Genomic DNA, 20869 nt, shown 5'->3' with positions numbered 1-20869 from the left:
AGCCTGAGGTTTCTCAGACATGTGGATCGAAACCACATGTAGTGTCAATAAAATAGATATCACAGAAAAAACGGATAACCAAGGAGAGTGTGATGAGTGTGGTCCAGGCGTGTATGGTCTACAAGTGAACCTAGAAGCCTTGGGAAATCTGACGTAGAGACTCAGGCATGACTGGGTGCTGCACGGGAAGCACAGATGCTTAGGTCTGAGAGGTAAGAGAAACACCAGAGACTGGATGGACACCCGGAGGGCGGAGTCCTCGGTGCTTAATTGTCGTTTTCCTGTGTTGCTAAACAGTCATTTTTTTTCCAGCCCTTCAACTTGAATTTGAACATTAGCAGATTGGCGCTTGTCTTTCAGGAAGCTGCTTACTGAGATATGTGATGTGCGCTTTTCAAAAAAAAAAAAATCTTTCTCCCGGCGATGACAGGTTTAAAGTGAAGTTCCGTATGCTGCTTCTGTTGCCAGAGATTCACATGAGCTAGTTGACTTAATCTTTGCAACAATTCTGCGTCGTGGGGACATGTTTTTTTCCGTAGCAATCTCTGTTTCACAGATGGAGAGATTAAAAGAGAGATCACCTCAGTTTCTCAACGTGGAAAGATTATAGGAATTGTGCAAAATGCACGTGCACTCAGGACCAAGACTTGACGAAGGCAGTTGATGTATGCTCAGTTGTCTCCCCATGAGTTCCCTATAAAAACTATTTCCCTCTACTACTGTGTCCCCAGAACATGCACATATGCATGGATTTTAAGATATATCACAGTATGACTGTTAAGATCATCATCATCATCACCATCATCACCATCATCATAGTGCTAAGGAACTATACACCAATGTCAAGAAATGAGACATTTAAAGTTCCGTTTCTCTTTCAACAGCATCCAGCTTCTATCTTCATGAGTGTACATTTGAACCCCAGTGTGACGCTGAGGTAATAAGCTTTGCCTCTCCATTTTGAGAGTCTGTACACACAACAGTGCCTAGTGAAATGAGAGCCTTCAGTCGTTACAGACTTTCGTGCGCGGTTAGGACGGTTTGTCTGTTCTCGTGAGTGTTCTCGATAGTCTGAGCGAACTCTTTAATGGCACACAGCAAAGTTCCCTGCCGGCTTGTTTGCCTGCAGACTCAATTTAACTTCTCCGCCCTGCTTTATTCCAGACCCTGCTGAGAAATTCATCGGGCTGCGAAGTGCGCAGTGACGAGTACCGGACGGAGTTTACCACGGCGCTGCAGCGTGTGGATTTATTCATGGGTCGGCTCAACCATGTTCTCTTGACGTCTATCTCTACCTTCATCAAAGGTGACCTCACCATTGCTAATCTAGGGACATCAGAAGGTCGCTTCATGCAGGTAAGAGCATTCTTAGGGTGGCCGGCTTTATATAACCATCACTGACCGACAGTTACAAACAGACTATAAAGTGCAAATCACGGCCGCAGCCAGAGACACACAACCTAGAAGGGCAACAGTGTGGCATGACCTACTTTGAATGAAGTGGGTAGCTTGTTTTTGTAAAGGTTTTGAACCTTTCAACTCGAATGTTGGCTGCTTTAGTCTTCTTATCTGAAATGGTCTTTTTTTTTCCCATTCATAACTTTTATCACATGATTGGAAAGTTTAAAAAAAAATGAAACAATTAAGCACTTCCAGGCAATGTTTTCCTATTTCAGGGGGAAACTGTGCATCAAAGGGGAGCTATTGTGTGTCCCGCGCATGTCCATGAGAAGAGGCATTCACATCCCTGAGAGACACTGGCAGGAATCAGAAAGGGATGTGATAAAAATCCCTCTGTACCTAGGGCTTGTCTCCTTCTGCAAAGCAGTGGAGACTCACAAAGGAGTTCAGATACTTAATTCTTTTAAAAGCAGGCTTCGCTAAGAAGTGCCTCTAATGGCTAGTGACATTATTTCCATACAATGGAAGTCCACGCTTCAGACTTTGATGGAATTAGTGTTTCCTAGTTACAAGAATCATAGCACTTTGCAGAAATTAACAACCCCCCATGCTGGATTATAGTTTATTGCTTTATTAGGTATTGGTGCTTTCCACAAGTTCGTGAGTAGATTCTGAATGCGGAGGGACGGCAGTGACATCTGTGGAACTTCTATGAACATTAGGAATTTTTTATAAGGGAAGATGTTCACTTCCCTTATTGGTTAAAAATTGATGTAGTTAATAACCTGTTTGGATAACGGCATCTAGAAAGCCAATAGAGGGTGATGAGATTTTCCTCTAATTTACCCATCCCTACATACTGTATCTATATTATTTCACAAAGCGAATTTTTGAAAATTCTCACTATCTTTTCCACGATCCAGATGTTGCTCGTTGCCATAATTTAAGAGCTACAAATCATAGTTCTCTCACGCATGGTGGGCATGGTGGGACCTCTCCAGAGCCATGGAGCATGTCTCCAACCTCCCAGCTCTAAAATGTTAGCAAAGATCCCATGATACGAATGTCCCCACGCTGTCTCCCTGACTTCTTCACCCTCACAGCTGACCACGCCTCTCTGCCCCCTCTTCCAGTCTGGTGTGCTGTCTGCCTGACTCGACACTCTTGGTCATGTAAGTCTATTGCTACCTGTGACGCTGGGACACATGTCCCTTCCACATACATGGGCACTTAGACACTGCGACGTGGCCGTCACCTGCTGTCTCTGAAATGGAGTCCCATTGCTTGTGTTTGTACACACTCTTCAGTTACACTGTCACTGCTTTAAAAGTCCAAAACATCTGAAAGAGAAGGGGGCATCTGGTAAACTACTTATATGTGCATGCCAATGGCTTCCCTCATCCTTATTTGTCCTTTTCTATTTTCTAAGTTCCCCCACTGTCTCACTAATCCAAGTCTACAGTACAATTTAACAATCAGTTTAGATTTGAAAGGTGTTTTTTATTTTTGAGATTATAATATAATTACATTTCTCCCTTCCTTTTCTCCCTTCCAAGTCCTCCCAAATCCCCCTTGCCACATTCTTTCAAATTCATGGTCACTTTTCTTCACTATTAGTGCATGCATATATGTAAATGTATATATGCCTTATGTATATATGCATACATGTCTATGTAGATATAACCTGTTTCATCCATAGAGCAGTATTTTCTTAAACATGAAAAGGGTCTATTTCCACATGTTAAAAATGATAGTAAAATCCTATTTTTTAAGTAAGTTACTTTAATGAAAGAGTCCATACCATCCCAAGGATAGATCACGTGTCTATAACCTTATACTCCTTTTAACTAAAATTCTGTACTGGGTGCTTAATTCTTGTGTGTTGGTGTGTTTGGGGGGTGGGGGGAGCTCTCTTCTGCCGTTAACGGCCCAAACGGTGAAAGATGAGGACTTATTTCCTAACTGCCATCGCTGCCTGATAGTTTTGTTATCCAGGTTGTCTTAACATCATCAAGCATATATTAAGATTCTACCGATCTTTTTTCAACTTGGGCAAGTGGGTGAAACAAAGGAAACTCAACTGCTTTGGGTTGGGGTGGGGGGAATAAAATGTTGATGGAGGAGATTAAAGTGTTTTCCTGGCAGCAATGGAGCATGCAATAAAGAACTACGGACCACAAAGGACGTACGGCTGGGATAGTTATGGTCCATCACGTTTTCTATAAATACACCTAAAGCATTTGACTGGCAACAGACTCAGGCGACCAACCACACTGAAACCCAGTTTGTTTACATCAAATACAGTGGAGAGAGGGTGGGTAAGGAGTGTAGAGGAGACCGGAGACCTTGAGCTGCCTTTGCCAGAGTGACTTACTACCAGGTTCTGTCACTGTTTTGATTGGACTAAAACTCTGAATCTGTAGCCAGGCTCAGTTCCTACAACTCTCATGTTAGTAAATACTATGGCGTTCCTGTTACAAAATAGAATCAACATATTTTTTCCCCTCCCAAGGCAGCTGCCACACATGAGAAACACGGAGAAATGATTTTACTTCCTTCCTACCCTCAAGCCTAATGGCCAAGTCGCTTAGCAGATTTTTTTTTTATCCCAAGAGTTTGCAGCTGTTTCTGCCCTTCCTATTGTGCTGCTGCTCAACTTAGGCTGGGAACACAGGCTACAGCCCCAGCTGTTGGGTGCAAAGTGAATCAGGTATTTCACAGTGGTTATTTGATTAGAAAGAATTATATTGTTTAGCTAACAATAGCCTGGGCATGCAGAGAAAAGGTTTTAGACATGTTGCTGACTTTTAAACAAGTGTAACGTATCTTCTACAGGTGCCCCTAAGTCTAAATAGACTGATGTGCCCGTCTATCTGAGTCTCGATCCGTGGAAATACGGCAGTAATCTAATTCTAAAATGGTTTTGGCTTGTGTGATCACTCTCTTGGGATGCTTTGAAGTAGAACACGAAGCAGTATTTGAGATAGCAGAAGTAAACAGGGAGAGTATGTGTTCTTACAGGGAAACCTACCCCAGTGAGCAGGACCATGTGGGAGAAGGACAGATTCTCATGAAGATCACAGGACTAATCACAGGGATTGCCAACGTCTCCCCTTCTGAGCTCCTCATCCAATCTACATCCAAACAACGCTTGCTTGATTTTTTTTTACAGCATTTGTATAAGGCCTTTAATCTCTAAATGCAAAGCATTGCTATTAAAATATTTGTGCATGACTGTCAGGCTGGGCAGAGTTGGTCCATCAGGGATGGGGGAAGGGACCAGAGGCCTTTCCAAGGCCTGCTTCAACCTCAGCTCACAAACATTTACTGGGTAACCATAAATGCCTGTTAGCAGTGTCCACTGCCTGGGCACAATCACAGCTCTTTGATACCACCCTGGTCTTTCCGCATCATCCCAAATCCTTTCCTCTGCTGTTACCTTCACTGACGTTAGCACTCATCACTTTCCCTTCTGGTCTTTTCTGGGCTAGTTGAGTCCAACAGGAAATGGAAGAGGAAAGATGTCGTTTGGACATGATTATTCTTTATGGTCATTACTGAAAGGGTCATGTTGGTAAAGTGAGAGTAACCATTCCCTTTATGTAAGTCCAGTTCATTTGCTGGCCTCCCTATCAGATTGTGTGGGTCTTCTAGACCCTCATCGGCTGTGCCACATCAGTGCCTTCCTTGGAAGGGCAATGGCGTGTATCATGTTGGGAATTACTGTTATTTTCTAACAAGTAGGCACATTCAGGTCCAAAAAGGGAGCATTAGATAGAGATGCATCTGAAGATTAAACTCAAACATTGTTTCTCTTTAGGGATTGTTAATTGACTCATCTCTTATAAAATATTCAGACCGAGGCATCATTAAAAATGTCACTTAAAATGAAATATACAACACTGACCTAGATATAGCCCCCACCAAAAGAATATTAGCACCGGTCTGTTTCTTTTGAGGAAAACATGTACACTGAGTTCAGAAGCTTCTTTTTGCTAAATGAGAACTTAGTGTAAATAAGAATTCGAAGGTCATGCCCATAGCTAAAATTTAAGCCGGGCTCTTAAAATTAATGTATACATGCTCTTGAAAGGCATATATTTTGTTCGCTCTCAAATCACAGAAATTTAAAGCGTCACAAATATTTGAAACCCTGGGAAAATGTGGAACTTTTGTTTGTTTTGGTTGTAGATAACAAAGAGAAACTAAAATTTATTTTGTGGATGTTTTGCAGAAAATAAAAAAGAGAGAGAGGGAAACGTAAGATAGAAAACATATAGCATTAGTTTATGAACCTTTATTAATTTTTAGTATCAGTGGCAGATAAACTCTGTAGAAAGACTAATTGTCCTGAGGTCAATGTGTTTGTACAACAGATTTGGAAGTTGCATTAGTTATTTATCTCACCGCTGTAACAAAGTGCTGACAGAACCCTTAAGGGAGGAAGGATTGATTTGGCCTTGAGGATGCAGTCCATCACCGCAGTGAATACAGTGTGTGATCAGCAGTGACTGAAGGCCGTGGCGGAGGCTGCTTCTCACATCAGGGTAGATGAGGGAGCAGAGACAGACAGAAAGCAAGGTCTGGATGGAAACCTCAGGGCCACCTCTCCAGTAGCCGACTTCCTTCAGCCAGACTCCACTACCCAAAAGTCCCTCAGCCTCTCAGAACAGTGCCACCAGATGAGGACCAAATGTTCAAACATGAGCCTACGGGAAGCTCTCTCACACCCAAACTCTGACAAACACATTGGCTCTTTCCATTTTTTTTTTTTTTGTACAATTTCACTAGCTTATTTGGGTTTTAGGTGTTTGAATTTCTTCTTGATTCTTTTCAAATAGTTGAAACACAGACACCTTATTTATTTATATGAGTACACTTTAGCTGTCTTTAGACATACCAGAAGGGATATTGGATCCCATTACAGATGGTTGTGAGCCACCATGTGGTTGCTGGGGAATTGAACTCGGGACCCCTGGAAGAGCAGTCAGTGCTCTTAACTGCTAAGTTATCTTTCCAGCCCCAAGACTTGCTTTTTGAATATGCCTGTCCCTACAATGCCTGCTTGACATAGAAGCACTCCTGCCCATCCAGCAAAAATAACTAAGCAAAGTACAGAGAAAAGTTCCCAGGCCCCGGCTCTTAAATGAACTCCATGGTTTTATTCTGCAACACGGAGGGCCACATCGTGCCTCCCCTGTTCTATTTACCTCACAGACTTTTGTATTTGGTATATTGCCTCCCTCCTCTTTGAGTTCTGAGCTTCCAATGCCAGTCAGCAATTTCTACTATTTTTTTCTATTATTAAACTAGTTTCCTTGATCGGAACAGTCACTCTTCATATTAAGGCTTCTTTCTAATAAACATCACTTTGTAGATGTTAGGAAATCTCAAGCTGCCTAGAGGCATAAGGCGTCAGAGTCATCCAGGGAAAATACACATTAAACTCAAAAGTTCAGTTCATTCTGAGACATTTAAAACATCCAGGCCTTCATCGAGGCATACATAGACTTCCCATTTCAATCTGCAAATATATTAAAAACAATAGACGTGTCTTGCAGACCTACTGTGGGCCAGAGTCTGATCTATACTTGTATACAGGAAAGCAGATTAAACTTGAAATCTCTAACACCGTATCTAGTCATAACTTGGTCTGTCTATCCATAATGTCATCTTTTCTCATACTTTTCTCCTTGAGTCCCAAATTCCAATAATTTGACTCTTTCATGGATAATTGGTTTGTCCCTACTCCTTAACAGAAACCCTGTGCTTCTTAACATTTAAAATGAGTCAATATCATAGATGGTGTCAAAGCTCCTCCTCAGTTTTGATTGCCTTTAAACAGGGCTGTCGATTTTCAGTTCTTATCCAGCAGTTTTATGCAGGCCTCTCTATCTCTGCCTGATCTGCCACACGGATAACTGTGTGCTTCGTCTCTCACGCTGTTTCTCCAGTGAGAATCTACCCTGCCAGCTACCAGCTTCTCTAGGACCCTGCGCTATAGAGGCCCACTCTGACCCTGAGGAAACATTCTTCCAAGCCTGGACTATGGGCACTGACCAGGGTCTCCAGTGAATCTCTCGAAGTAGACTTTCCTCTAACAACAAAGCAAAATAAACAAAAAGACCAACCAAATCAAAAAACACTTGGTAAGAAGTGCAAACCCAGACCGAAGAACAGTACTACTTCACACCCTCCTAAAATATCCATAATAAAGAAAATGGAGACTAGGGCCAGGCATTGTGGCACTCACCTTTACTCTCATCACTCCGAGACAGGCATATGTCTGTGAGTTTGAGGTCAGCCTGGTCTACATGAGTTCCAGGATAGCCAGATATGTAGAGAGACCCCCTCAAGAAGTGGGAATGTCGAATAGTACAAACGCCAGGAAATAGCTTAGCAATACCTTAAAAGCCGCAAGGTTTTAAAACCATAAAAAAAAAAAAAAGCCTTATGATGCAGCACATAGGAGAAATCAAAGTATATGTTCACACAGATAGCTTCACATTAATATCCATAGTAGCATTATTCAGAGGCAGAACGTAGAAGCAGCTGAAATGTTCCTCGAGTGATGCACACGTGCATAGAATGTGGTCTGTATATACAGCACACTATTGTTTGACAGTAAAAAGGAGCAGGGATGAATCCTAAAAACATGTACTAAGCAGTAAATGCCATACCCAAAAGTCCAGACATCGTCAGATTCCATGTATATGCAATGTCCAAAATGGGAAAATACAGAGAGATAGAAAGCAGATTACTACTTGTCAGGGGCTCAGGAGATTGGGCAGTAATTGTTAAGGGGTGTTGGTGGCGTTTCTTTCGAGCGACTAAATTATTTCAAAGTCGACTGTAGTAATGACTGCACAAATACGCATGTACTCTAAACACTAGGCTCTCTAATGCAGGCTAGAAGCTGTGGGAGCGGAAGGGACAGCCGTGGATTCTCACTGGGGAAACAGAGTGGGAGATGAAGCACACTCCCCAGACTTGGGGGTGCCAAGTCACATGGGAAGGGTGTGGGGCAGAGGAGGTGGGGTGGCTGTGTGGTCATAGCAGAGCAGCATGGGTGACCGTGGGTTCTCTAAGGATAGGGGGAAGCCCCTGGAAGTCATCTGACTATCGGGCTTGCTGTAAATTAAGGACATTTCCTACTCGAGTGAGCATTGAAATTCCTATTGACCCTGCAAACATCAACATGACTCCCCCCCCCTCTTTCTCCTCTTATTCCTCCTTCTCCTTCCTTTTCTCCTCCTCCCCCTCCTCCCCTTCCTCCTCTCTTTCCTCCCCCTCTTCCTCCTATTCCACCTTCTCCTCCCTTTTCTCCTCTTCCCCTACTCCACTTCCACCTTCTCCTCCTCCCCCCCTCCCCTTCCTCCTCTTCCTCCTCCTCCCCTTATCACATGAAACTATTGAATTGTGTGAAAAAGAGAAACAGAGCGTTTGAGGGACTAGATAGCCACCTAGACTTAATTTTTTTCAGTTAAGATTATCTTCATCTGTTTTTAAACAAAATTTAACTTGTAAAGCTGACTAGTTGAAAATGAAAACTTTATACGGCAGGGAATTTGGTCTTTATGTATCATAATAAATCACGGAAAAGTATTTTGTTCACATTTACAAGTTTTCTGGGTGACACCACGCCGCTTTGTTTTTCCGCCCTTGTGCTGTTTTACCCCCTCGTTTCTCAGATCCCTTAGTGAGAGAGTTTATGTGGCCCAGTCGCAGCAATGAGCGAGTAAATGTGGATTCTTCCCTCTCCCCCCCCCCAAACAGTGCATTAGACCTCTATTTTCAAGATCATTAAAGAAAAAGGGTTTGTGACCTAAAATACTAAGGATTAGTCATGGACACAGTAGAAATTCAAAAGATAATTGCCAGTCTTCTATTTCATACTAATTGTTCTCAGATTGCCAAGTGATTTATCATAAGAATTAAACTTACGTGCCAAATTCTGCTCTGTCCCTAGAAGTATCTCCATGACAACAAAAAGCAACTCCTAATTCTTGTAAGCACTGCTTCGGGAGTATTTTGAGGATTTTAGTGGTTACTCAATTATTTAGGATTCTGGCGATGGGGGGTGGGGGATTAATGATAGAAAAAGTATCCTTGGCATTTCCTTGCAGCGGAAGCTCCTGCAGAGAAAAGGCGAACGATCAGCTGAAAAGGTATTTGCATCTGTGATAAGGTCTCTGCTCATCCCTGTGAAGGCAAAGATTCACACACACACCCTTCCCCTGGTCTTCCTTCCTTCTCCGGCTGTCCACTTTCCATAGCTGACAGCCCCCCATCTAATCCAGCGGCCTTGCTAGCCGGGCTAGTAGGCTGTCCCGTGGGCCATCAGTACTCATTTAAACCAAGGCCTTTCCCGCAGGCACACTGAACTCCTGCAGCCAAGGTTACTGAAACAAGGAGTCCCTGGCAAGAAAACGCATTGTGAAAGCTGTTCTAACTTCAACTCCCCAGTGCTCTTTGCGACTTCTGACTCCAGGCTTCATATTCTTATTCACTCCAGGGCTCCGAGAGCCAAGCAACTGGGTGTTTAAGAAGGAATCAAATGCTCAGATTTGGGCATTAGATAAAGTCTCTGGGAAACCTGACTCCTGTACGCTCCAGCTCACTTCTCCCTTGGATTTTATTGAAAGCGAAAGCGGTATCTATCGTCCAGAATATCTGTGATCGCTTCTTGAAGTACTGAGCACAGTGTCTGACCCGGTTACCTAGGATGAACATGTCTCCAGCTGAAAAGTCATGAGGAGGCAAAAACAAATCAATCAACCCAAGCCCAGGGATGCAAAGAGCTTCTTTTTGAAAACAAAGGGGAAGGTTAATCATTCCTGGGAAGCACATAGAATCAGATATGCGATAAAGTCAAAGATAACAGTCTAGTAATTAAGAAGGGATTGCTTATTATAGATTCGAGAAATTCTAAACCGAGCAAGAAGGTTATATATAGAATTGCCATAAGGCGCAGCAAGCAGTCCTGACATATCACGTGACAGCAGTTTAAGGAAAAGGAAACATAGCCTTTCAAAGGGTTCTGGGAGATGATCATTGTCGTGTAGGTCTGAGGAACCTCGAGGAAGCCAGAAGGGCAGGTGCAACGTGCAAAGACGCAAAAGTTGATCCGTAATCCTCAAAGAGGTAAAAGTCACAGAAAGCTGAGTACTAAGACAAGCTTATGGGTCTTAGTCTGGGTTTTATTATTGCAACGAAACACCGCGACCAAAAGCAAGCAGGGAGGAAGGGGTTGATTTGGCCTTTACACTTCCATATCACTGTTCATCATCAAAGAAGCCGGGACAGGAATTCAAATAGGGCAGGAACCTGGAGGCAGGAGCTGCAGAGACCAGGGAGGAGTGATGCTTAGTGGCTTGTTTCCCAGGGCCTGCTCAGCCTGCTTTCTTAGAGAAGTCCGGGAGTGGAACCATCCACAATGGGTGTGGCCCTCTCCCCTCAGTAACTAATTTAAGAAGTGTCTTACAGCCAGATCTTATGGAGGCATTCTCTCAATTAAGTTTCCCTTCTTTTAGATAGCTCTAATTAGTGCTGTCAAGTTAGCCTAAGACCAGCTAAAACACTGATGTTTGTGTTGGTTTTGATTCGTGCATGACAAAAGAGTTTTTTTGGCTTTTTGGTGGGGGGGGGGTTCTTTATCTTTATTTTCAAAGTGAAGTCATGGGTTGGAGAACTACAGAGAATGGGAGGTGCTAAGCACCAAAGGAGGTTTAAGATTGCAAAACTGAATGGCTGACAACCAGGTGATGTTCTATAGAGGTTTGGGATCTTCAACATTGGATAGGTGAGCAGCCCAGGCAAGGAGGTAGGGGACTGGAAATAAAACTCTTCTTCATTTTGCCCTCTAAAAGGTCACAGGTGCCTAAGTATAAGAAATAACAGTGATTTCCATCCTGACCACATGACCCTGGAACCATCATTTAGTTTCTGTGCAAATATAACCACCCGGATTAATGGAGGTGTTTTGAAAGCATTGAGCGTTTGGAGTAGAACCAAACGGTCATGATGTTAACTTTTACGGTTCAATGTGCATTGGGTTAGTTTTTTTCTATTAGCAGTTCACCCCATGAGAACAAATTAAGCACTTGGAAATCTTCCTAAATTGTTTCAGGCTACTTGACTTCTTTATTGTGTTGAAGAAGAAGAAAAAAAAAATGACCATTTTTCCCCCAGAATATGTTTATTTTGTGTGTATTTGAGTCCAAAGCATTTAATCACTACTTTAATCTCCACTTCTGTTTTGTGAATGAGAAAACTGTAGCCGAGGGAGTGCTTTGGTTTTGTTCCTTTCTTGTTTTGTTTTGTTTGCTTTCTAATTTCAGGGTGCCTGTCAGTGTCCTGGGATTTCACATAACAAACCCGTGCACTTTGAAATTAGAACTTATAACCGTTTCTTGGAAATGTCAGTCAGTGTCACAGTTGATGTCAAGCCCAGTGCTCAATCGGCCTCTTACTCCACACTGGCTGCGTGCAAACAGATGACCTACTTCAGAGTCCCTCTGAGCATGCCCAAACCCTCCTAAAATCTGCAGTCGGCTAGTAGAACAGTCCTGAGCTAGTCTCCCCAGTTGATCTGTCCCTGAATTTCTATTAGCACTGGATTCTAGAAACAGGAAGGAGGGAAATTGGATTGCTGGGGGATGTCTCTAATGATAGAGTACCTGAAAGCCAGAATAGCACTGTTTCTTTGAACACAACCTTCAGGCATTGTTAAAACCCCAGGCCTTATTGTTAAAGCCAGCATAAAATGTAGACATTTATTTGTACTATAAATAATAGCATATCATGAGACAGTGGTGTGTGTGTGCGTGTGTGTGTCTGTATCTGTGTGTCTGTCTCTGTGTGTGTATGTCTGTCCATCCAACATTCAGTTCAAATAGAGTCCATTCTGACCTCAGAAGATCCATAAATACAGCTTAAGATTAGGAAAGCTGGAGTCAGCCCCAGGTTTCCAGACTCCTCGTGCTCTACATTTAGAAAAACTGCCCCAGGTGGAGGGTTAAAAGGAGAGATTAGAGAATAATCCGGGAATGATGTAGCCCACGCGGTGTCTTCCTTCTGGGGAGAGTTTTGGCTCCCCCAGCTCCCCATGCTCTTGTAAGGAATGGTCTGACTGTACTGCCGCATTGACTGGAAGTTCTGTTCTACAAACTGCAGAGACCAGAGGCAAAACATGAGGTTTAGACAAATTGGCTTCAAGGCAGGAGATGAAAAGATGTTGTGCTGGTTTCTAACAGGCTGCCCTGTGGGTCCTTACTTGGAGCGTAATGCACTCTCCCCGAGTTCAAAGCGAATCTGTTGGAATGAGGGTGTCTTTTTCTGTCGCTCAGGTGGTGCTCTCTCGCACGGCACATTTCACCCCCCATGTGAATTTCCTCCTGGATTCCTATCCTGTGTCTCCGGAAGTTATTGTCGAACATCCGTCAAATCAAAATGGCTATACCTTGGTGGTCACAGGGAAGAAGGTAAGGCCTGTTTCCATGGGAATCTGCATGGACTCGGTTCTTCTTGGGGGGATGATGTGTGGCGTTATTTAAATTCCCCATCTCTGAGACTTAGATTCATGCCGCCTCCATTTCTTTCATTTTTGAGTCTTCCAGAGGGCTCCTGATACTAGTCAAAGAATGTTATGCCTAAGGAGGTCTTCTTAAGAATGTGCATTTCTCCTCAGTCCTGCTTCTCGGTGGAACAAACAAACAAATAAACAAACAGGAAAGATGTAAATTACAGTGCTAACAGCAGAACCCCAGAGCAGGCAGATAAATCCTGGAGACACACACTGGAATGTGACTCCAGCCTGTAATCCCTTTCCTCTAAGAGAGATGAACGTCTTGATACCAGAATGCCATGTAACCGTGTAACCTTACACAGAACTCTCCAGGGTCTCGAGTGTTTCCCCTGCAGCTTAAATTAGTTTCTCTTGTTATTTTAAAATCGTCACAGACAGAGCCACATGTCTCTACTTTGCAGAACCTCTAACATTATAGGACAGTGATTCTGGACCAAGACAGTAATGTTGATGTTTCCTTAAGGTTGGGGTGGGGAGGGAGTTAATTAATTAGTTCTGGTTATGCTGTCCAAGATTTCCTGGAGCTCACAGACCCGTCTCAGACTTCCAAGCAGCAGGCGTCTCAGGTGCAAACTGTATCCGCCAAACGGTGTTACCTTTTTACCATATGTGTGCCAACAGTAAGAAGGAGTTTGGCTTTTTAGAGATCACTTAAAGCCATTGTGATGGGATTTTCACATAGATGCCGTCGAGAGATGTTTATATGAGACTTGTACGTGTCAGCTTTTACAAGCCATTCTAGAAGCCCTTTCCCTTCTCTGCAGATCACCAAGATTCCACTGAATGGCCTAGGCTGTGGGCATTTCCAGTCCTGCAGTCAGTGTCTCTCTGCCCCCTACTTTATACAGTGTGGCTGGTGCCACAATCGGTGTGTGCATTCCGATGAATGCCCCAGCAGTACATGGACTCAAGAGATCTGCCTGCCAGCAGTTTATAAGGTAGGCATAGCTGCCAGCTATTATGTATATGTATATTTGGTAAATGCAAATTCCAAAAATGAAAAAATGCAAAAATAAATGTATTCATCTATGTGGGGGATATCAGCCAAAGTCCCCTCTCTGTCTTAGCTTTGTCTTTAAGATAGCATTGGGACGCCCTCTCATTCTGTATCTGAAGTGCTTGCTTCATGCTCCTAGGGCCTCTCTAGGGTGGTCTCTCTCCCTTAGGCCCATGTGTGTAACATAGAGAGGTGAGAGATGACCACTACTGCTCCCCAGTCCAGATCCGTTCCCTCCATAATCACCCATACTCTTATTCCTCATTGCCTGCTCTGGGCCAGGTGCCCAAACTGAAGCTTCAAGCTCCACAGAGATGGGTCTCAGGTTCATGGCGTACATGGAGCCCCCAAGTTGAACCATGTGGACTGATGAGCCTCATACATAAAGGTTGGTTCCCAGGTTTACCTGTGGGTGCCTTTAAATCTTATCTCAATGTATTTGAACAAGTAATGACACAGAGAATACTATACTGGCATCTACACTCTATAAACCATATCATATGGCTTTATTCACTCTGAAAACACTTACTGATCATATGGCAAAACATAAAGTTCAAGAAGAGATAAGTGAGGCCCGCCGTTGAAGAGCTTAACTCTTGGCAGAGATGGGAACCTTGACCCTGTAGCCATACTCAAAGTGTTGCCTTATTTCTATAAGGTTTGGTTTGAGACTATAAGAATCTGAGGTTTTGGATTTTTTTTAAAGCGTCTTGGCCCCTAAATATTTTGCTTGAAAATGATTTCCCAAGTGAGGACCCAGTATCCACTTTTCTGTCTGCCTGTAGAAGAGTTGGACTTTAGTAAATGTTTCCTGTGACAGATTCAAGTTAAAGGGCTGGGTCACCTGGTTGACTCCAAGTAAACAAAGAGTGGAGAGCAGGCTGAGGTGCCTGGCTGTTTCCATTTAGTTATGGTTTAGAGCAAGACTAGCAGTGGGTAACTGGGCTTTCAGTGAAACCATGTTCTGCTAGGTGTGACACAGTTACCAAGCCTTGGCAAAAGAAAGAAAAGGAAGGAAGGAAGGAAGGAAGGAAGGAAGGAAGGAAGGAGGGAGGGGAGGGAGGGAGGGAGGAGGGAGGGAGGGAGGGAGGGAGGAGGGAGGAGGGAGGGGGAGGAGAGGGGAGAGAAGAGAGAGAAGAGAAGAGAAAAAAAAAGAAAAAAGAAAGAAACTTTGAGTCTGTACTGTGTCATTCAGTCTTTTAAACCTCCTTGCAGCTGAATACTTTATTAAACAAACAGCCTTAGCAATTTCAGACGCCAGAAACTTGTACTCTTTACTGTCTATGGCAACTACACCTAGTGTATGTTTGTGTGGGCGCTCACAGAATTAAATCACAACAGTTTCCTTTCAAAGCTGTCCACATTAGTGTTTAAGAAAGCAGGCTGATAACCCGACCAGAAGGAGCGCTTTGTCTGGCCCCTTGTGCCTCCCTTTATTGCTAAAATAGCTGACAACAGAGCAAATAGCTTAGAGTTTTCCAGAACAGCATCGTTTCTCTTACAAGTCTTCTTCCTTCATCGTTCCAAAGTCCAGCATCTACAGTTGGTGACTTTAAAAGGTTGGGGTGTGGGGTTGGGGATTTAGCTCAGCGGTGGAGCGCTTGCCTAGGAAGCGCAAGGCCCCCTGGGTTCGGTCCCCAGCTCCAAAAAAAAACCAAAAAAAAAAAAAAAAAAAAAAAAAAAAAAAAAAAAAAAGTTGGGGTGTGACAAGCACAAGTCAATGAGGTGTAGGTTTTACGGCAGACAGAAAGTAGCAATAGCAGAGCTGACTGTGTAAACCCACACACCCACCCCCCTCTGCCCATAGCTGTTAGGAAGATTTCATGCCATGCTAGACCGTGACATTGGGCATTCTTACTGTGAAAAAAAAATGATAATAAGATAAATTGTCCCCCTTTCTTTTCTGCCCTCAACTCTCCATGCACAAATCCAGCTGATGTATAGAATTTCACTTTCTGATACATACACATTAACCTGCTTCTCACGGTACATGGTGTTCAGTAGCTGGGACACTTTGCAGTTTCAGATAGGAGTGATTTCAAGATTTTAAACCCAATGCATTGTTTCAAGTGTGTCCTCTGACCCCAGACTTCAAGAGCAGTGAGAAAAGGAGGGGCATTTTCTCAGTACAGTCTGGGTGTATCGCGGTGGGACAATCTTCATACGTTACAGGACTGGAGACGGTCTCAGAGACACAATAGAACTGTATCATTGATCAGAATCCCAGATCAGGAGCAGCACCAGACCGGGCCATCAGCATATTTGTGACTTTATTTTTCCTGCTAAACGAGAACATGGCTTCCGGTGGTAAATTTAGTTTTCGATGTTTTTTTTAATGCTTTCTCATATTTTATTTTAATGGGGTGAACCAACATAATTCTAAGGTCTTGACGGAATGGTCCCAGCAGTAATGTGGTCGTTCACCTGTGAAAGGAGAGGAACTGATTTGTGGTAGCATCTCCCCAGCCGGACAGGTAGGAGACCCGGCTGGCTTCTGTGGCTCTGTGCAGAACATTTCCTGCCTGGAGAGTTTCTCTGCACTTCAGGATGACTCCAAGTTTGCCAGCCCATTGTTGGGGCTGTACAAGGGTGTGTGGTCTCCGACAGCCTCCTTCCTTTTCCCGTGGAAGAGGGACAGTTCCTTCATAAGCTACTGGGACAGCATTGGGCTCGGAGAATGCTAAACAGAGCCAACCTTTTTAACTCGGTGTGGGGGGAGGGGGTGGGGGGTGCAGGTTTTACAGTCACTTGTGTTAGTCACTTGTCACTAGTGGCCACAGCTACTAGGCAATGCTGCCCTTTCTCGGTGGCTGCCAAGTCTCTCTGCCGTTTCATTGGAAGCAGTGATGAGGTGTGCTGAGTGGCAGGCTTCAGTTTTAACGTGGAGCAGGGGAAAGGCTGGAGGCGGAGGCGGAAGGATCTGGCCCACATGGGCTTGGGCAGCTGTTTTGGAAGGGAGCCTCCTTACAGTGAGCTGCAGCTGCGTGTGAGCATTGGCCTGAAGAGCCCTGGGAGCGACTGCCTCTTCTCTTCTGCTAGGATTGCCCTAGTAAACAGATTTCCCCTCTAGCAGTTTTCATTTCGCTAGACATAGATGAGGTGACTTTTCATGAAAGGCACAACTGTGTAGTGGATTTTGTGTGTCAAACGGCGATTAGAAAAGCATTAGGCTGAGACTTTAGAGGGGGTTGGCAACAAGGGTGCATTAAGGCATGGGTTTGCAGTTACTTGCTTAGGGAGGGTGGGAATGTGTGCGAACCTGAGTTCTTCTGGAAGTTCTCCTTGACTGTAAGAGTGGCAGGCTTTTCAGTAAGCGCCTTGGCTGGTTCTGAGTTGCCCTGATCCTCAGGCTTCATTTTCCCACCATTGTACTTTACAGTACAATTTACAATATGTCCCCCCAAAAGAGCATTTCCTTTCTCAATTGTCACACGGCTCCCCAGGAGAAGATTATTTTTAACTTGGAAATGTGTTCTGCCTAAATAATTTTAGCCTTGGAGCGGCCATCATAAGTGCCTCATGTTACGGCATATGGCTGCCACCGTCACATAGTAAGTCCAGGGGTCACTTTTAACACACCGAAAGTTAGCCTGTTGATCACTGAACATTGCACCGAAGGAAAACCATCTTTACAATGGCATAAAATAATGTTGATAAGTAGAATTAGAAACATCACTACAATACTGATTTGAGGATCTCTCAGTTTAGATTTTTTTTTTTTTGCCAGAAATAGAGTGTTGTTTGTACTATTACAAAACTTCATGTAGGTTCTAGATCAAAGTTTCACCATATTTAAAGCAACTAAAATTTTTATTAAGAAATACAAACTGGTAGACATAAATTGCTTGATTCGGAGAGTCAGAAAGGTGTTCAACAGAGGCCCTGAGTTTAGTTCCTAGAACCCGCGTTACATCTGTAATGCCAGGATCAGGGGAACAAATGCACTCTTCCGGCTTCCATAGTCAGTGTGCTCACAGACGCAAAGCCACGCACAGAAACACGTGTGTGTGACTTTTTCAGGATTAAAATAAATATTAAAAAGCAATACACCGTTTGCTTGGTTTCCACGATGTGGAAAATGATCACAGTCTGCTGGGTTTATCGTTGTAGGTTTTCCCCACTAGTGCACCCCTCGAAGGAGGAACAATGCTGACCATATGTGGCTGGGACTTTGGATTCAAGAAGAATAATAAATTTGATTTAAGGAAAACCAAAGTTCTGCTTGGCAACGAGAGCTGTACCTTGACCTTAAGCGAGAGCACGACAAATACGTAAGGAGCATGGTGACTTTGCTGAGCGGCCTTGGGAGATAGGCCGGGTTCTTTAATTGGGTTTTCTGAGAAGAAGAAAAAAAAATAGCGTTCAACATGTTCATCCATGCATTCACAAGGGTCTTGACCTGTCATAGCATTTGAAGACGTGTTTGGTTTTCTCCTCGTAATCTCATTTTATTAACAGACTAGGAGAAAGAGAAAGGTGGTATGGCCTAGAGCAATTCAGCATCCATGAGTTGTTTTTAGACTTGTTCACTCGATTTAATCTTTATACAGAGTTGGAGTCTAATATTTGTGTTTATTGCTGTGGTTTAGGGTGTTTGGCGAGTGTCTGTGGGTACAGTTGCACATGTAGCATTGTGTGTGGAGGCCAGAAGATGACTTCAGGAACTTGGTTACCTCCTTCCAGTGTAGGTCTCAGGGCTCAAACTCAGACCAGTAGGTGTGTGTGGTAATTGGTCTTCCATCCCGCTGGGCCAGCATCTAGGAGGTTTGAAACTACTAAAGGAAAGCCTCTTCAGAAATTGCCCGTACAGTTTGAAAGACTGGGTCTTCCCCTTGAGACCTCAAACGTTGCCCCCCACAAAGGTTTCTCATGAACATCAGTAAATAGCTGGGTGTCTGTCCTCTGTTCATGATTCACCTGCTGGTCCTTGGAACAGTGGCGAAGCGCTTTTTAGACTCTTTAGATGAGCTTAAATGTATATTCAGGTCATATTCATGGCACTCTGCCATCTGGGCGTCCCCCACATCTTAGGAGGTGTCAGTTCCATTCTTGCCTAATGTTAAGAGAACTAGGGTACAGCCTACCTGAGCGAAGCCAGAGATCAGCGCTCTGTTCTCTGATCAAGACCTGTGCTTAGTCTCCTGTATTCTACACATTCCCTCTAAAATCCCTAAATGCCACAGTGACCAGGTAACCCAGGGATTACTTGTTGGCATGCAGTAGCAACAACCAAAGTTTCAACAGTTGAATCATTATGGTTGAATCTGTTCTATAAAGTAAATTATCTAATATAGATTCCATTCCAGGGTCATCATAAAGGACCTTAATATAATCACGAAAACCAGTCAATGTCAAGCTTGCTAGGCCAAAGGCAAAAGCGAGTTTACTCTACAAATGTCCCTTTTTTCTCCAAAACTCTTAATTATTAGAATGTGAATTAAGAGCTATAAAGAAAAAAGACAATTCATTCTCTCTTTTTAGAAGTCTGTAAAAACAAATTATATTTAAATTTTATTATATAAATATATATTTATTATATATATAGCTATATAAGATTACGGATAAAAATTGGCACTATTGGTAGCCAAGGAGATGCCTCAGTTGCTAATGCGCTTGTCAATCAAGTATAAGGATCCAAGCTCAATACCCAGCACCCAAGTAAAAAGTTAAGTGTGGTGGTGCTCACTGTTGATAATCCAGCACTGGGGAAGCAGAGACAGGAAGACTCCTAGAGCTTTCTGTCAGCCAGTCTAGCCTCATCAGGCATCTCCAGGTCCCAGAGAGAGAGCTCATCGCAAAACCAAGTAGACAGCCCCTGAGAAGTGACACCCAAGGTTGGCCTCTGGCTTCTACATGCATACTTGTGTCCCCAACATGGCACAACCATAATAATCTACAGAAATCTGTCCCAGTAGCATTAGCCTTTAAGTGGTTTAAATAGATTTCTGACGACTACAGTCGTAGAAAATATAGTTGTTGGCATAAATTGGTGAAGAGAGCTGGCTTACTCCATTCGTAGCTGGCACATTACTTCACATGCGGCTGACATAGCAGCAGTCATTATGCTACCTGGGCCAAACACCCAAACACATAACTTCACAGACTTAGGTTATCATGCACTTCTTAGCTGGTGAGTCTGCACTGGTGACCTACGAAGGGCCCTACAACGGTCGACATAAAGTTTGGCACCACCATTCAGAAAATAGGGTTACATGACTTTTCAGCATTATGACTTCCATGAAACCGAGCTTACCATCTGGAATCATGAGCTCACAATTTGGAGTTAATGGTCCCATCATGACAAGCAGCCAAAGCAGAAAATCAGAAAATGCGTGTGGATTTGAGACTTATTCAGCTCTGCTCTTTCTCTGCAGGTTGAAATGCACAGTTGGCCCCGCGATGAGTGAGCACTTCAACGTGTCTGTGATCGTCTCGAACAGTCGAGAGACAGCACAGTACAGTGCGTTTTCCTATGTGGTAAGTCCAAGCTTTGCTTTTAGTCATGACCCGGGATGTTTGGTTTTTTATTTCATCTGCATAAAGGATAGAGCTAACCAGTTCCTTTTTGGTTTTGCCACCCATTCAGGATCCTGTAATAACAAGTATTTCTCCGAGGTATGGTCCTCAGGACGGAGGCACCTTACTCACTTTGACTGGAAAGTACCTCAACAGCGGCAATTCTAGACACATTTCAATCGGAGGGAAAACATGTACTTTGAAAAGGTATTGTCACTTTTTTTGTTGTATTAATATCCGTGCCTAATACACCAAGCCAAGTTCTTTTGCATTTATTTGCACAGAGCATAAAGATGTTTTTATATGATTTTTCTCCTGGTGATTCTCTTCTTCCCAAGTCCAACTGGGTCCTTTCGCTGATTTTTCTA

The 20869-nt window shown here is 43.5% G+C and overlaps 1 protein-coding gene across 1 annotated transcript in view; it reads left to right on the top strand.

Annotated features, from left to right (window-relative positions):
- Nucleotides 1–20869, top strand: part of Met (MET proto-oncogene, receptor tyrosine kinase) — a 79593-nt gene that overhangs the window by 20516 nt on the left and 38208 nt on the right. Inside the window, exons 2-7 of the mRNA XM_032906920.1 lie at nucleotides 1165–1356; nucleotides 12750–12884; nucleotides 13753–13926; nucleotides 18096–18256; nucleotides 20360–20462; nucleotides 20572–20708. Of these exons, the coding sequence (XP_032762811.1) occupies nucleotides 1165–1356; nucleotides 12750–12884; nucleotides 13753–13926; nucleotides 18096–18256; nucleotides 20360–20462; nucleotides 20572–20708 (902 nt within the window). The remainder of the gene's footprint in view (nucleotides 1–1164; nucleotides 1357–12749; nucleotides 12885–13752; nucleotides 13927–18095; nucleotides 18257–20359; nucleotides 20463–20571; nucleotides 20709–20869) is intronic.

This window comes from Rattus rattus, chromosome 6, assembly GCF_011064425.1.
Source record: "Rattus rattus isolate New Zealand chromosome 6, Rrattus_CSIRO_v1, whole genome shotgun sequence".
In the NCBI taxonomy this organism is placed as follows: Eukaryota; Metazoa; Chordata; class Mammalia; order Rodentia; family Muridae; genus Rattus; species Rattus rattus.
Note: the sequence above shows the minus strand (reverse complement) of the source record. Positions and strands in the feature narration are given on the sequence as shown.